At 34.7% G+C, this 17,012-nt stretch overlaps 1 protein-coding gene across 16 annotated transcripts in view; it reads left to right on the top strand.

Moving 5' to 3' along the window:
* LOC106154744 (myocyte-specific enhancer factor 2A) overlaps positions 1 to 17,012 on the top strand; it is a 29,371-nt gene continuing 12,359 nt past the window's right edge. For 8 of the 16 annotated variants that reach the window (XM_013529308.2, XM_013529299.2, XM_086999555.1 and 5 more), the window contains exons 1-4: positions 1 to 181; positions 475 to 631; positions 13,965 to 14,168; positions 15,909 to 16,112. In XM_013529308.2, coding sequence (XP_013384762.1) covers positions 14,115 to 14,168; positions 15,909 to 16,112 — 258 coding nt within the window. In that variant the 5' untranslated portion in view covers positions 1 to 181; positions 475 to 631; positions 13,965 to 14,114. Of the gene's footprint in view, positions 425 to 474; positions 632 to 6,805; positions 6,959 to 10,355; positions 10,541 to 12,702; positions 12,843 to 13,964; positions 14,169 to 15,908; positions 16,113 to 17,012 lie in introns of those variants that run through there. The other 8 variants (XM_013529215.2, XM_013529231.2, XM_086999553.1 and 5 more) reach the window with 8 other exon arrangements.

The following is a 17,012-nucleotide window of genomic DNA, read 5'->3' as shown; positions in this document are numbered from 1 at the left end:
GTCATTTTCTGCCTTATTGCAGAATACTTGTTTCGTAAACCATTTGCCGAAGCAATTTCACTGCAAATATGTCCAAAAAACTCGTCACATGCGGATGGATATCGCTTACTCAGCGCGATAAGAACCACCATCATCGTGTTTTCCGTCCCAAAAATAGCTCAACTTGGTGGATATTTAGAAGGTAGATTCTACTGGAGGGTAAAAATAGTAACCGTAGAGTTATTTTTACATCTTCAGTCTATGTTTATGGTAGGAAATTTAAAGTAAGTGTTTTGTAAATATGATGTTTTGGTGTTAAGATTGGATAGTGGATAAGAAAAAGCAAGGGTGGGGCGAAGATGATGGAGGAAGAAAGACCAAATTTGCAAGGAAGAGGGTCGAGGAATTCAAGATGTCGGGGAAAGACTTAACCGCAAGTTACAAAGTACGTTTAATTCTTATTTTAACTTGTGTCATGTCGCCTTTTCGTTACAGCAGCAAACATCTTAACCAAGACTGTTGAAAGAGATTGGCGAAGTGGCTTGATCAACCCGATTTATCTTTGAATTGAACCATCTGCCAGAAGGAAACTGCTGCACCCATCTTGAGGTTCGAGAGGAAAAGGCTCGTGCACTGGGTGGAACAGAAATAGGTAACTTTCAAGGAATCCCGTTGCTATGTAAAAAGCATTTTAGATGAGCACTTTTTCCTCTTTTAATTTACGTTAGCAGTTTTCAGTTATGCACAATTGTTTGAACCATTTGACTTTTTAACTAGTAAATTAATGTGTAAAAATATGATGTGGAGTTTTACCACTATTCGGTGGCTATTTTATACCTACTCCAGTCGGTTGTTTCATTTAACAATGAAATGATTTATTATAATTTTTGTTCTGATTGTATGTATCTTTGGAAAATGCAGTTTAATCTCCCGATTTAATTTGTGCTAAGTGAAACACATTGCATAATATTGTATAATATGCAGTATCCCCCCCCCAAAAAAAAAAAACAAGTTTGGTTTGCAGTGTTTTTCTAAATTCAGTCATTTGGTGACTGATCATTGTCTGTCTTGAATTATATTAGTTTGACACCTTTCTTAATGGTTTTTGGATCTTTTTACAGCGTATTCAAATATAATGAGAGCTGCAGTCATTTTAGGGGTGCAAAACTAATTTGAATAGAAGAGATATTGATCAAAATCAGTGCATAACTGAATTTAGAAAAACATTTAAAGAATAAAAAACTTAAGTCCTTTTGACTTTGAATGGTACAGTTTTCTGTACTGCACCAGTTTGAGAGATTGAGAACAACAAATCCTGGCTATTAGAGAGTTACCTTAACAAGGCTCCCATATTCAGTACTGTCAGTTAACCAGATTATTTTTGAGTGTTGTGAAAGGGAATAAAATTTCCCCTAGTGTACTTACATTTTGGAGCCAGTCAAACTTGTGCAATACAGAAAACTTCTGCTTGATGTGAATAGGGCCAAAGATTTTACTTTGGATGGCATTATAAGTACCTATCAAATGCTATTTTGTAAAATAAAGAATTCCACATTTTGTATGTCTTATTGATTTTTAAGTTACAAAAAACAGATAAAGAATCGATCAGTTCTGCTAATAAATTTATTATATCAGTGTCATGCAGGATGTACATTTATTTATATGTATTTAATTTTGATGTACAGACACAGATGTGTCTGTACATATTGCCATCACCTGCGTCTGTCGTCGCCGATGCCGATGCCGGCGCTATGCACTTTCCTTGTTAACACGATAAGTGGAGGGCAGTTTTACTTTTTGGCTTTATATTTACAGAGCTGATGAATATTCATAAAACGCAGGTCAAGTTCGAAAATCAGCATGATCGGGCCATTATTGTAGAAGTTATGCTGTTTTTTCACTCTTCAGCATATATGCAACCCTGTTAACACATTTTAAGGAAAACCGATAGGCCTGTTGTCATGAAACTCACAGGAGTAATCAATCTTACTAAAACGCAGGTCAAATTCGAAAATCGGCATGATCGGGCCATTATTTTAGTAGTTATGCTGTTTTTTCACTTTTTAGCATATATGCAACACTGTAAACACAATAAAAGAAAAACATATAGACCAATTGTCATTAAACTCACAGGAGTGGTCAATCTTACTAAAATGCAGGTTGAGTTTGAAAATGAGTATAATCGTGCCATTGTTTTAGAAGTCATGCTGTTTTTTCACATTTCCTCAAATTCAATTCTTAGGCATGTTAACAGTCTTATTATTTAATTAATAAGACACATAAAAGTGTTTGTTTGACATTTCCTGCATCTTTACAACATTGTTAGTTGATTATGTAGAAATGATGGTAAACTTGTTATCGTGTATTGTGTAATAAAGTGTCAAAAATGGAAAAAAACTCATATCAGTCGGATTCAATCATTTACTATGTTGAGAATGTCAGAATGGAGGAAATTGCACATTTGCCACAGTTCTATTGATGTTTGTCCCATCTCATCAATTTTCTTAGTTGATCATATAAAAATGGCAGTAAACTGTTTATTTCATCTTATATTAAAAAGTGTTAAAAATGGAAATAAACCCATTTCAGAACAGTGCTGTCTAGTTTACATTTTGGCATATTCAAGGTGTCACTTTGAAGTTCCATGGGCATGAAGACCTTTGCTAGTCACATTTTCTGAAAATCCATGATACCTTTATTTTATTATTAAAAATTGATTGTCATTATGCTGTTAACCATTATGTAATATTGCATCAGAATAGAAGAACACACAATTTTGGGTGCTGCTGCGATGAAAACCATTATGGGAAAACCATGTTACTTATGATTGCCAAACTTTCAAAAAAGAAATACAGGACTAAAATGCAGCCTGAGTTGGAAAAGCAGTCTAATTGACTTCTTTTTCTGGAAGTTATACATTTTCAAAGTGTGAACTTAAACTCCTATGGGGCTGAAGCCTTATGCTTGTTACACATTTTACTTACATTGGAATTACCTGTTGAGCATAATTAAAATTTGATGTTGAATTTGCAGTTTAACATAATGTACTTTTGCGTCAGAATTGACAGTACCCTATTTTGTTTTTTCCTGCTTTTTGTCTGTACATTTGACAGCTTTGCTGCCTTGTTACTTATTGAGCTCATTTTTAGTGTTGAAATTGATGTTACTGATTGTGTTAGTTGTTTCTCCATTGGATGGTTTGAATACAGTGTGCGAAAGTAGCATTACGCCATAGATTTAAGTCACACATGCAGAGTTGAGTATTGTGAAATACAGTGATACATTATGTACTCTGCAATGCAGTTTGACTGCCACCCACACCTTAGTGCCATATTAGATCTACACCTGTACTAAGGCCAAAGAATAATTAATAAAACAAGAGCAAGTACAAACCTTGCTAATAATGTTGATTTGCTCAACATTAAGAACACGCTACAATATTTGAAGATCTTATTCATTTATCTAGATCAAGGTTGTGGGGTAAATATAACTTAAGCTTAAACATTTTAAAATGAGTTCATGTCTTCCTCCTTGCTAGCTTGGAGTTTGGGAAGATTTCCCGTGCCCCCTCCCCCCTCCACCCCCGGTTATTCATATGCTAGTATTTTAGTTATGAGATATTCAACTTTCACTATTGGAAAGGTATGTTATAATCACAGAATGTAAATGCAATTTTTATTTTCTTATATCTACAGACTGAGTATGTTTGTCATTGAGTAAGAGATAAGTTTGTTTATGTAGAGTGTTTGATATTTTGAAAGTCAAATCTTTTTGTGTATAATTTCCTGCTAAATCCGCTTTAAAACCAGTTAATGTGCTACATTAATTTAGGGTTAAAATAATCACTTTTATTCCTACTGAAACCTTTTAGTTGGAGAAAATCCTGATCAGGAAATTGTCACAGCATATTATTCTTTTTGAAAAGAAAACAATTCATAGGGTTTTTTAATATACATCTAAATTTAATTTATCATGAAGCACTTGCAGACAATCAATCATAGATTAATTTTGTCATCTTTGACCTTGTATGCTTTTCAAGAAGTGGATTGTAGTTTATTTTTTTACTTAAATATTGTGATTATTCATTTATGAATTTTAGGTTGAGACATTCTTATGATAAATAACTATTTTTGACCTGTTTACAAGAAAATGTATGTAAAAGATACAGGTTTTTGAAAGATCATTTTCAAAACCTTTTTCAGGTTGCAGAAGAATTATAGTTATCATTACATACTAGTAACTGTATTGAAAATTGCATGGAATTCTAATATAAAACTGTTAGTTTCAATGTAGTACCTGACAATACCTTTTGAAAATGTAATATCTGCCTGTTGAAATATGAGAAATATCAGTGTTAGAAATTAACGCTGGACCGTCTGCCTGAGGCAGACAACTTTCAGAACAGGCTGAGAAGTTTTCCCACCTGGCAGACATTCGGGCCAGCTACTTTTCAAGATTGTTGAACTTTTGGTTCAGCAACTAATTTTCCTAAGAGGAAACACTGAGAAATATGTTCATTTACATATACTAAGAAGACCTGATTTATACAATGAAGTCATGGCCATGGGTCAAAGATATTTTGCTAATTTGATTTATTTCATCAGTATCTCAGCATTGGACACAAACTTATTGTCAACATTTGCAAGAAACAATGGTAATGTGACATATTGTAAGTTTTAGACCTTAGATTTGTATGTTGAAGAAAGGTTGAATGCTTTTTGTTTCCATATATTTATATTTATGTGTACTTGTTTTGGTAATATCCATTCATTGAATGTCACTATATAAGTAACACCAAAACTCTTAAAAAATAAAGAGCAAACACAGTATACTACTTTATTTGCATTTAAGTTATGAATGTTGATACAGGTGGCTGATAAACTTAAATAATAATAATAATAAATTAAATAATGTCTACTTAAAAAGTTGAAGAAAATCTGAAAGAGAAAAGCAAAGACACCTTCCAATATATATATGTTTTTTAAAAAGCAAGTCTATTGTAAATGAGAAATTTGTCTTTCTACGTTTTCCCATTGATGGGATGCCTGCAGGTGCCCCAGTTTATTAATTACAGGCAGATTGATACCATTGGGAATATCTAATCTAGTTGTGATGCTGCCAGCAACCAAGTGCCCATTCATCGTCAACCATGGCATGAACACCATGAATCATTTCTTTGCATGTTTTCTTGTACAGATCGCATTGTAATGGGGTAGATCATTGCTGTAGCTGGTAATAAAAACATACAATGTTGTCATCATTTTGTGTCTGATGCATATTTAATTCTTGTATCCCATGCCTCTTAACTTTTACTGAAGCACATATACATTTTGAATTGGCCAAATTAAAAGGCACACAGGGGTCATGTTGAGAGAGGCAGAGATAATGAGTGACAATTAATCATTATTCTTTAAGGGAAAAAAAAAGAAATAGAAGAGGCGTTTCTTGCACAAGAAGCCCACACACTAATTCCATTGCATACTTGTAAGCAGGCCCTGAAAAGTGAGACATTTCTATGTATAAGAGCTTGGTGTTGTGTCAACTATTTTGTACCATGCTTATGTCAGCACAGTGAACTGATTGCCACATGTACTTGATTTCTTACTAAAAGAACACTTTGGTGTATCAGTATTTGTCACTTAAATTTAATATCTCATAGTTTTTTTGTAAGTAGAGGCATAAAATACAAACCTCAGTATGACTTGTCAATGGGTATATGTTGAACTTTGTTGAAGGACAATACTTTATCTATTATTCTAACTTAATGATAATCCTTATTGCTGTGGACTGGTTAAAGTGACACTCAAGATCTACATCAGCATGCAAACAAAGTAATGTTTTGTTATGAGAGTTTTAGGTGTCATGTTTTGGGTAGGTGATAGCCAGTATTAAATATTGTCTTATTACCATTTCATCAATACACTATATATGACACAGACGTTCATGATACTAGGAAAGGTGACATTAGTTTCTTAAGGTCATTCAAGTTTTTAAAATGCCATTTCATCGTGTATCATGGATTATAATTTTCAAGTTACTTAAAAAATTGCATGTGTATTCATTTTTTTTTTTTACTTAACAAAACTGCCTGATATCTTAATTCTGTCCAGTCTTTTTTTGTATTCTCACATGCCTCAGATTTTTGCCTCAATGCTCACTTTGTTATGCAGATGTGTAACATTCTTAGTAGTGAAAGAAGGGTTAAAACAGGTTATGTGTTGAGAAATACTTCATGTAAATGGAGTATGCCTCCTTTTCCATGTTAGCATACCCAGGACTGAATTTGTTAGTGCTAACATCCATGCCATCAGATGGGTTGTACTGTTACATGTGATTAGATTTTACAAGATAGACAGAAGTTAGACTTTCATTTAAAACGTCTGCGTTGAGTTTGTAGAGTTGGTAAATGTGGGGATTATCTATGGATTTTGCTAGGGTGTGGGCCACTTTCCTGTGATAAGGCATAATGAAGAAAAGCTTTTTATCTCCTGTAATTGATTTTGGTTAAACATATAAAGGGATAGTTCCAAACTGATAGAGAGTTTGTCAGAAATCATTCCAGTAATCACAGAGAGATACTTTATTAACATTGGTGATCCTTAGATACCGATTCATTTCATGAGTTGGCACGTACATAGATATGCTGTTCCCGTGAATTAATTGTAGCTTACATCAGGGTTTTGACATTTTTAAATTCCCGTAAACCCAGCAGAATCTATGTTAAGAGTGATTTTAAACCTCCCCTACCCACACAAGTGGACTGATCTGCAAACAGTGAGAGGAGGGTGAATGTTAACGTCACAGTTGGCATGACTGTGACCAATAGCATCCCACTAGGCACACAGCCATATTGAATAGGTTTGTTCGCAAACTAGGGCACTGTATTTCTATAATTAACCCCTGCACATGATTAGAATAGAGTTGGCAAGTTGTCCCTGCAAACTAGAACTTGGTGAAACTGAGGAGAGAGAAAAAAAAGGTAATGTAAGACTGATGATGAATTTCTGACCAGTGCAGGGTTGAGTTAAAATAACATTTTACTCTATCTCTGATATACCTGTGCTGTGAATCTTCGTTGTATAGGGGGTTTATTATGCTGTTGGGTCCTGGTTAATAATACTTGATATAAAAATGGTATTCCTGTGAGGAAATTATGTTGATATGTTTTTTTTTCTTTACTGCTGATGTAAATAAGTCAGTATGTAGGTTATACTGTTATTTATATTACTGGTTGCATTGAATATAGGTTGCCCCATTTAGCTTTCCATTTATAGCACGCTGGATGGGGATACCCCATATGTTTCTAAAACAGGCAGTAAATATTGACATTCATATTGGAGGGGAAAGATGCTCCCAGCAGTTTATACATGCACCAGAATAAAGCAGAATTTTTAGGAAATAACTCACTGTGCTGTGTTTGTCTATTCAAGATTGTGCAGAATAGATTAGGTAAAAGAATATGTTTGAATTGACCTTAATGAAATTTCAAAAGCAGATTGTGTGGAAGCTGTGAGCTAGGTTTAATACTAGCGGTGTCAAAATGTGTTATTTGTGGGATAAAAAATATGAGAAATGGTATTTGAAATATAATTGTTATTTAATAGGATGTTTTTTGTTTGAGACTGTTTGTACCAAATAAGCACAACTGTTTAAATTTCAGACATGCTGAAAACTTTTCAGGATGGCTGGACCTTTGGACTGGCAGTATTAAAAAATTTGCCGGACCGAATGGATTTTTGTCGTACCGAAAATCACCCTATTCCTTTGAGACAGATACTACCAGTACGATTAGGTAGCTTTCTTTGTTTGTGAATGTGACAGGTTTGAAATAGGGGGAAAATGCTTTGGGTTTTATTAGTGAAGTAGGTCAAATGATGACTGTAAATTCAAAATTGTGGTTCTTAAAACTATTGTCGGTCCTTTGGTCCGACCAAGTCCAATTTTTTACTGCTCCAGACAAATTTTCCTGGTTATGACAGATCGGACTGACAGTTTCAGCATGTCTGAAATTTAATGGATATATTTTATTAGTTCACAAAGTTTTCTTCTCTTTAGCTGGTTTACAGTCAGCAGTGGGCGGTTCTGTTAGTTTCACTTTGTGCTGTGTCCAAAGAGAACACCCACAGTGCGATATAAAAACTTAAAATAGACATTTTTTTCAAAAATCAATAAATGTCATACAGTACTGTATGTATACCATACAACATCATGCAGCAGGTATTAGTTTAAAAGCATCTAATTTTTTAACACTGACTCTAATGATATGGTTCCTATAAAAAAACACATTTCAGTTACTGATCCTGGTTTTTTATTGTACCACTATCTTAGAGCTATGATTTTTTCCCATACCACTAAGCATTTATTGCTCTACCTTGTATTCTGCCATGTCACAAAGCTCAAAACCCCTACTCTTGCAACACAGACAACAGTTTTAGTTAACAATTACTTTAAGGTTTACCATAAAGATGCCTGGTGTCAGCCAGTGCATTTTCACAGATATGGCAGCTATTAGATTCACTGGGACACATTTAGTGCCTGAAGAGAGACAGAGATTGTCTTGCAGAGGAACCCCTCTTGTTCTGAGGCTGCATTGCTTTGAAAAAGGTTGCATACTTGAGATTTGTCAATGTGGTTAGCTTAATATTTCAGTAGTCAAGACCGGGCTTCAATTCTATTAAAGTAATGCTGTAATCATTTTGCAGATGAGAAACTTAGATTTTCACATTATTGCATGATTAAAAAATAATGGAAGTCACTCAAATGCCTGCACTTAGTTTCCTCTGGATCCACAGGTATATGTGTAAACACAAAAAAGCAAAATAAGCTACAAGTGCAACCTGTGATTATAACCAAACCAAAGACCTTAGCTTGCGATGATTTTCAGTGGTCATAATTTTGCAGTGTCCATAAAGAAAAGCTGCCAGTTTGGCCATAAAGAGTCTCCTTGTATAGCATCATGGAGATTCTCTCTTGGCTTACAGCACAACACAACCCTTTTTTTAAAAAAATTTAAAAATTTTTGTGAAGTACTCTTACTGCATAACAATAATACATTAGTTTGTTAAGATTAAAAACTAAAATCAGAAAAAAAAATTTTCTGGGAGATACCATCATTTCTGTTCTCTTGTGGTTGTGTTCTAATACTTGCAGGAACACGAAAATTTTGCCCTTTATTAATGAGATCTTTGATTCCAACTTGTCTTTTGATACTGTACTGTTGTATTTGTGCATGTTTGTATGAAGGTGGAAGTCAGTCTCACATCTTAAAATACCTCCTCTTGTTTTCAAAGGATCCTCCCCTCCCAAACCAGTCTTATGAAATTAATTTATATTTTATATGCTTAAATCTGGACTTTCCATCATTTCTGTATATAGTAATTTTGCATTAGAATTTTTTGTTCTAAGTTAGACACTACAGAAACAGAAATAAAGTAGGGAAGGTTGATTAAAAATAATATTTAGATATTTTCCAAGATTCTGTTAAAGCAATGCACATAGAGGGCCACACGAAATTCTGTTCAACATGAGACAAGTCTCACAGATATCAGGAACATTTTCATGTGCATGTTATCAGACAGCTTATCTTGAACTGTGTAGTGTCAGGTTTTCTAGTTTTACAGTACATTTTGTTCATATAAAAGATGGAAAGGTACAGACTTCAGTCAACCTGAGAAAACCCAACAAAAATGCTGAATATATTTAAAACTGCAGAAGTCATTTTTTATTGGGGGGGGGGTTATGGAAGTTAAACCAGTAATAATGCTTACTTTATGTTCTTGACCTCAATTTCACCTTTCATGAGGACACTTGTCCATTTGATGCATCCCTAATTAGTTCCCATAGAATGCAAGCTAACACTTCCTTTTTGTAATAATAATCCTGGCTGTTCAAATATATATGATACAGTTTTACATGTAATTTTCAATACCTTGAAATTATTGGGCAAAGTTATGCATGTTATAATTATGGAATATAAGAATCAGTCTTTTCAAGTTTTTTTTAATATGCTTATATTTTCTGTCACCATGTGTTGCCCTAAATAAATTGCTTTCTTTTCTTAGCCAGCAAGATTTTTTTATATGTCATAAAGATATAATTTGCAACCTAAGTAACTTTCTCTCAATCTTTTTGCTCCTTTACTTCATAATAATTACTGCTGTTAATTTCAACAGTGCCAACGTAGCCTGAAACCTGAGTAGTGTACTTACAGGTGTAGCAACAACAAAATTTGGTTAACTACCTGAGCCAGCTATGCCATGGAAGGCAGGCTGGATATTTGATAGTGGAACTTCCTGTGAGTAGACCTAGGTGTGCTGGCTAGATGCACCACCTGCCTGGAGAGCAATTCCAGCAGCATTTTTCTTGGTGCCAGCGCACCTGGCCAACTCTGCAAGGAACCCTGCACAGAGTTCATGTTGCTACTAGAAAAGCAGAGAGGCAGTTTGGTTTCTAGCACAAGCGCCCAAGTTAGACCTGTCTGAGGTTTGCTTTTTGCCAATAAGTGGTTGAACATTTTGGCTAAACTAAGCCACCAGTGAGGAGATCTGTTTTAACTATATAGGTAGGAGGGATATATCAGTAGTTAACCCTGCCTTCATTCATCCTTGTCCCTTCCTCCTATCCTTGTGTACCTCACTGCCCCCTCTAATCAAGGACCTGAACAGAAATACCCATTTGGAAAGTTATTTTCAATCCTAGGAGCCTGCTGCCCTCTCTAAACTTGCACACATGATTCCAACCCTTGTAGCTTCCTGGATTTATTATTGTCTTGGTAATAAATTGGGATGGTGATAATGTCTCCTTGCTATTTATTGTTATCTTTTCCAGATGTTTTCTGTTGTTCTATTTTTTTGCAGTGTGGAACATCTTCCATGGTCTTGATCACTTGCATGTGCTCTCTTTTCCTTGTTTATTTTCACATCTGCATTTCTATTGTAGAGAGGTTTGACCTGACAGCTAGTTCAGGGGGATTTCTATTGAATTCAGGTCAAATATCTCTCTTAATACCTCTTTGTTAAACAGTGCATGTATTTTAGTGCATTTCTGTTGTTGTGCAGAAGTATGTGGTTGATATTTGTATTTATCATTTTAATTTAAGACTAAATTAGTATTACCTTAAGATTTCCTTTCTATTTTTTTATGAAAAAATTATAATATAACTAATAATATATTTTTCAAGATTATTACTTGATATCACATTTTAGATTAGATCAGATCAGTAATAATGAGAAGTAGATATATTTTAACTTCAGATGATTCACATATTGCATGAAAAAAAATCACTCCATGGCTACTAAAAAGTTAGAGTCTGACTTTAAAATGTAGAATAGCAATGTTGACCGTATTGTTATAACAGGTGTTAAATACTTGTTAGTTTTGGCAATGTTACTCTATATACCTGTCTAAACACCCTCATGTGATGGTCATTAAAGGGTCTTCATCAAGTCTAATGTTCTTTATTTCTTACCAGTATGAAAACCAGGCCCAGTTTATTTAGTGCAGACTGACATGTCCATCTCAGAATTAAATGCAACTGTTAAGACAGTATGTCTATTTCCTCAGAAAATAACTCCCTGTAGGTAAGAAAGATTATTATTTAAAGGTAGGCATTTGTGTATTCTGTGCCCTTGGCAGCTGCTGTTTGTTTTATAAAACTTTTTTTGTGAAGAGTTTTGCCACAGAAATATCCTTCCTTGATAAGGGTGGCCAGGCTTATCTGTACATGATGCTTGTAATTGATAGAGTTACATATCCTGGAGCTAGGTTATCAACATCAGGCCCCTCACAAACCATGGGTAGAGGTTTTATGGGTCATACTGGCTGCCCATGCTGTATTCTACTTAGTGGGCAAGTAACCAGGCCATGGGGTATGTTGTCCTTGATATAGTATAGGAGCAGTGCTCTTCTGCTTTGCCCTGATTTGATAGGCATTTAACAGCTGCTCAGCGAGGCTCATGTGCTGCATTGCAGAGGCCTTTGCTTGCGTCAGCAGTGAAGAGCCAGATTAAATTTCACTTGTAGGTTTCTATGCAGATGTAGTTCAAACCCTGAGGAAATGCAAATTGTCCATTAACCTTCCAGTTGCCAATAAGTATGATGTTCTAATGTGATTTATTTTACTTTGCAGATACTTGATCTTTGCTTTCTTACCTAAAATCTGTTTTAGTTTCCACATGGTAAACATAATATCCTTTCACTTTTGAGCTTTCGGGTATCTGTGTCCAATGCTTGAGTGCCTGTACAATACTATCTGGTCTATTCTGCTACAAGAAAACCTGTAAAACTACTGAATCCAGCCCAGACGGTGTCAGTTATATATTTAGCTAAAAATGGCATCAGGAAATTTATTTTTAGGGTTGAACAGTAAAATTAGGAAGTAGGTTGGTATGGAATTGGAAAGTCTATTTTTGAAAGACAGAAATGCTCAATTTCTATATGAGCACTGTCTTCCTAGTTGAGGATAATGCACTAAGGGCTATAAATGATTCAGGGAAAATACCTGCAAATGAAGAAAATACTGGTATGAGTGTTTTTATCTTTTGAATTACAAGGGTGTTTGTATTTGTGCTTAAAAGATAAAGGTTCAGCAGGTTTATTTGTTGTTTTTCATTAAACAAGTAATTAATTTATGGTAAGTGGAAATCTTTCCATGGCAAGGTATCAGGTATCCCTATTATGTCTTGTTGCATAATTACTGGCTTCCTATTGGCTGCTGACCTCTGACATCACCTGAGATGAGAGGCTATTGCCATATTTATCCTTGGTCAGGAAATCCCACTCAACATGCTCCAGCTTCCTAGAAAATCTTTTGGAAGTTTATAGATATTTTTGAGAAATTCCATGCAGGACTTGCTTTCATCTAGGTAAAATGTGTGCATGTTATAGCAACCCAACTCCAGAACCCCCTCTCTTTGCTACCACCCCCACTTTTGTCCTTCTCAAGTAGCTTCATCACACACCTACCCATTGCCTGTGATTTCTCTTTTTGCTTTTCAGGTTCACAAAGACTCCACTTGTATAATGTGCTTTTCAATGAGTTTGTATATTCACAGCTTTCCTGTGACTTTTTAAGTACCTGACATTCTAGATTAGAGTGGGTTGTATAACCGGAAGGAGTTGAATTTAGAAGTCTGTCCCACATCTTTTGACTTTTTGAAAAATACATGGTCTATTACGTGTGTAATGTATTCTTGTATTGGCAATTGCTGGAAGCTCATACATGTTAAATGACCAGCTCTCTTGGTTTTTGGTGGCATTATAAAATTCATTAATTGCTGTGGGCATCTAGATGAGCCATTCCTGGTGAAGCTAGCAGACTGCTTGGTTGGTAGAAATAGGCTCCTTGATTGAAGGCAGATTATTTTACTATATCTTTTTTTTTTCTATTTTAATGAGCTTTTTATATGTACGGCTGTATATGCTCATTTGTGTAAATTATCCTAGTTATGTTTTTTTTAGTGGCATAAATGAGAGGGTTTTTTTAAAATGGAAATTCAAATTTCAAAGTTTTTATTGATTTTTTTTTTTCAGGAATAGAATTTTTTTTTCCTAACGATAATCCAGATTTTAGATATCAATGATTTAGTTCAGAGTATGACAAAGTCGCTTGTCCTTTGTCTGAATAACCATAACATAACATAACACTGAAATAAGCACTATGGATGTGCTACTAGATATTTGTGAAAACTGACCAGTTTGTTGAAGCAATTTAAGCAACTAATTGAGAGAAACACTCTTGTAGTCAGACATGTTAAGCTAAGCTAAGAAGCTGCTGCTTGAGACTAGTACAGTAAATTTGAACTGAGATGATGAATTTTTGGACCACAGCCACTAGCTTGAGAGCACATTTCACATCCATGGCCCATTTTGTAAATGACAAGTTGCATTAGGTGGAGGTATTGTCACAGCGCAAACGAAGAGATCATGCCAATTGCCTCAATGTTTCTATCCAACTGACTTCTAATTGTTCTCTTCTGCTGTTTCAGTACACTACAGGCCAGAAGTGTTTGAACAGAAGAGGCTGGTCTGGTAATCATACAAAAGTGGGAGGCAGTGGAAAACAGCCCTGAGAAAGCAGCTCTTTTGAAACTTGTGAAGACTTTGACAACAGCAGCAACACATAACGTACAGAAAGAATGGGAAGAAAAAAGATACAGATTTCTCGTATTGGAGATGAACGTAATCGACAGGTAAATAATTTATTGTGATGTTTCTGTAAAATTATTGGATAGAATAAAATTGATAGAAAATTAAATATGATGAGAAATTTATTTTAAAAAGTAATTGAGCTGAAAAAATGCTTATCTTAACAAAAACCTAATAACTATCAAAACTGGTAAAACATTTCGTTGGAACTGCCATAGAATCTGGGGGTCAATTTGGTTTTTGACAAAGGTTGTCAACTTCAATCTGTTATTAAACTGGGGGATCTTAATACTTAAACAAATCAAAACAGTTTTGATTTTATGCTGGAATCATTAAAGGTGATTAAAATAAAAAGAAGACTAGAATTTTATAGTCCTACGTCACATGTAACTATATTTAGCTGCTAATGCAGTATAAAGCTGTAAAAACTAAGCCATTTACAAGTCCTATTACATCTAGCCGGAAGCACTGCCTTTTTTGCTACTTAAAATGTGTTTCATGCTTGGAGCAGTGTCATTTTTACTGCTTTTTGAAAAGACTCTTAAACTTAACTGAAGTCTTACACAAATAATTTTTTACGTTATGTTGTGATAATGTTAATTTGTATTCAAAAATAATTTGTCAGATATTTCAGACTGGGCAAAATCCACAGGATTTGTGTTGAATGTAACTGAATATTTTTGAGCATATAATTGCATTTGTTAAGTCATCTTCACCTAGAAAATTTACCAAGTATGTTTTCATGGCTTCCCAACTCCAGCAATCCTGTCTCAGCAGTATGAAAATAATAGATTTGTATCCCAGGTGGTTTAAGAAATGTATTCGCCTCCCACTTATCTTTCTTTCTATTTCTAAGTCCATACTCTATGTTCTGATATATCTGGTAAAGGCATTGCAAGTCCAGAATAGACAGCAAGCTCTTTTCCCCCTTGTTTTGAATGATTTTTTATATGCTCAAATATTTATTTTCATTTGGCTTCAAAGTTGGTATTTTATTGAAAGCCCAGATAATGTATGATAAGAATGGCTTCTGGTCAATATATGGCCTCGCTTGGGCTCCTGGAGCATTGGACCAGATGACAAACCTAGCCATTCATCACTTGTTATTGATTTTAGATAGCAGATATAGGGCAGTCATTGATACTAGCTGTAGGATAGGTGCTAAGGAAGGGTTCTAACTTGTACTAAATACATTCTCAGTTGGTTGACTTCCTTAAAATCGCCAAAGGATATTTGAAGAAAGTTAAGACATGTTTACCTCCTCAGCAGGGCTCTCCAGCTCTGTGCTGTTTTCATGTTGAAAACAAAATCTTTAGTTGTAAGAGAAAGTGTTGTGGGTTTTTTTTCTTTTTTTTTTCTGAATAAGAAAAGACATTTTTTTCACAAAAGAAATCTTACTTGTTTTTTATCTTGGTTAAAAAATATAATTTAGAAAAAGTGATGAGAATTATTTATTAAATTGCACAGCTGTTTTACTCATGAAATATTACTGACATTCACTTTATTATATAACACAATGAGTATGATTTAAGTCTGCATTTAATTGCTATTGCATAAAAAGAAGAACTCATGAATAAATAACTTCTTTAAATGCAGTATGATATGTCATTAGTGTGATCATTTCATACAGACACTGTAAAGGAAACTAAATTTTTTTTTCAACCTAATTATCAAAGACACTTGGAAAATGATTGACTCTGATATACAAGTAACCGTGGTTAACCTAGGCGCGAGAAAAAGAAAAATGATTGTGACCACTTTTGGTCTTTTTGTTTTAATTTCAGGTGACATTTACCAAGAGGAAATTTGGCCTGATGAAGAAAGCTTATGAGTTGAGTGTTTTGTGCGACTGCGAGATTGCCCTGATCATCTTCAACAGTGCCAACAAGCTATTCCAGTATGCCAGCACAGATATGGACAAGGTGCTTCTTAAGTACACAGAGTACAATGAGCCCCATGAAAGTCGGACAAACAAGGACATAATTGAGGTACATTTTATAGCTTGCTCACTGTCATTTATCCTCAGGTACCTTGTCACACTTTACGCCATGGAGCATCTTCATGTCAAAACTGATAGCTTAAAACTTGTAATTACTGGTGTTAAATGTTGGAAACAGCTGAAACAATTAAATATTTTTCTTGTTTAACGTGTTAATGCCCCAGGCTCCAAATATAAAAGGTGCATTACATTTCTACTATCAGATGTAAAGCTCTTTTAGTGTCCTTAGATGTGAACTTTGCTTGGTGCTGCTTTGCTTCTCATACAAACCATGTCCTCACTTCCTCTGTAATAAAAGGTTTTCTCAGTGTGAATCCCTTGGTAGTTACCTGTAATATATTTTAAGTTGAGGATTATCCCAATGATCTTAGCGAGTACTTTCAAGGTGGATCTTCCCATTAGATATACAGCCTGGCTTTATTTGCAGGAAGTATTTGTCACACACAAATCTATTAGATGTGCCAGTCTTTTCTGGGAGATTGCTATGTTTCCCTTGGGCCAGGTTTCCCATTGAGAATTTGGTGCACATTCAGATCTTGTTTCAAGGAAGTTTTGATATCTGTGTATTTTGGCAGCCACATTGACCATCCTTTCAAAAAGACCTTCATTGATTTGAATGGTGAAACCTATAGATTTTCACTTTGAAATAACACAAGAGAAAGCTGGATAGTCAATGCTAAGTTTTTTTTACTGGGTCATTTCAGAACAACTTCATCGGGAGGTATTTTACCTTTTAAAACAAGAGTGATTTGGTGTACTTAACACACTGAATGTGGCTGGGAATATGTACTGACTATCCTCATAGCTCTGTGTATTGAAAATAAACAAAGTATATACATCAGAAATAAGTAATTCAGTATATTTTTTCACTATAGGGACTTCATGACAT

The sequence above is a fragment of the Lingula anatina genome, chromosome 1 (assembly GCF_051362555.1).
Source record: "Lingula anatina isolate TDL-2025a chromosome 1, LinAna3.0, whole genome shotgun sequence".
NCBI classification, from domain to species: Eukaryota; Metazoa; Brachiopoda; class Lingulata; order Lingulida; family Lingulidae; genus Lingula; species Lingula anatina.
The sequence above is the reverse complement of the archived record's forward strand: the minus strand, read 5'-3'. Positions and strand labels throughout refer to the sequence as shown.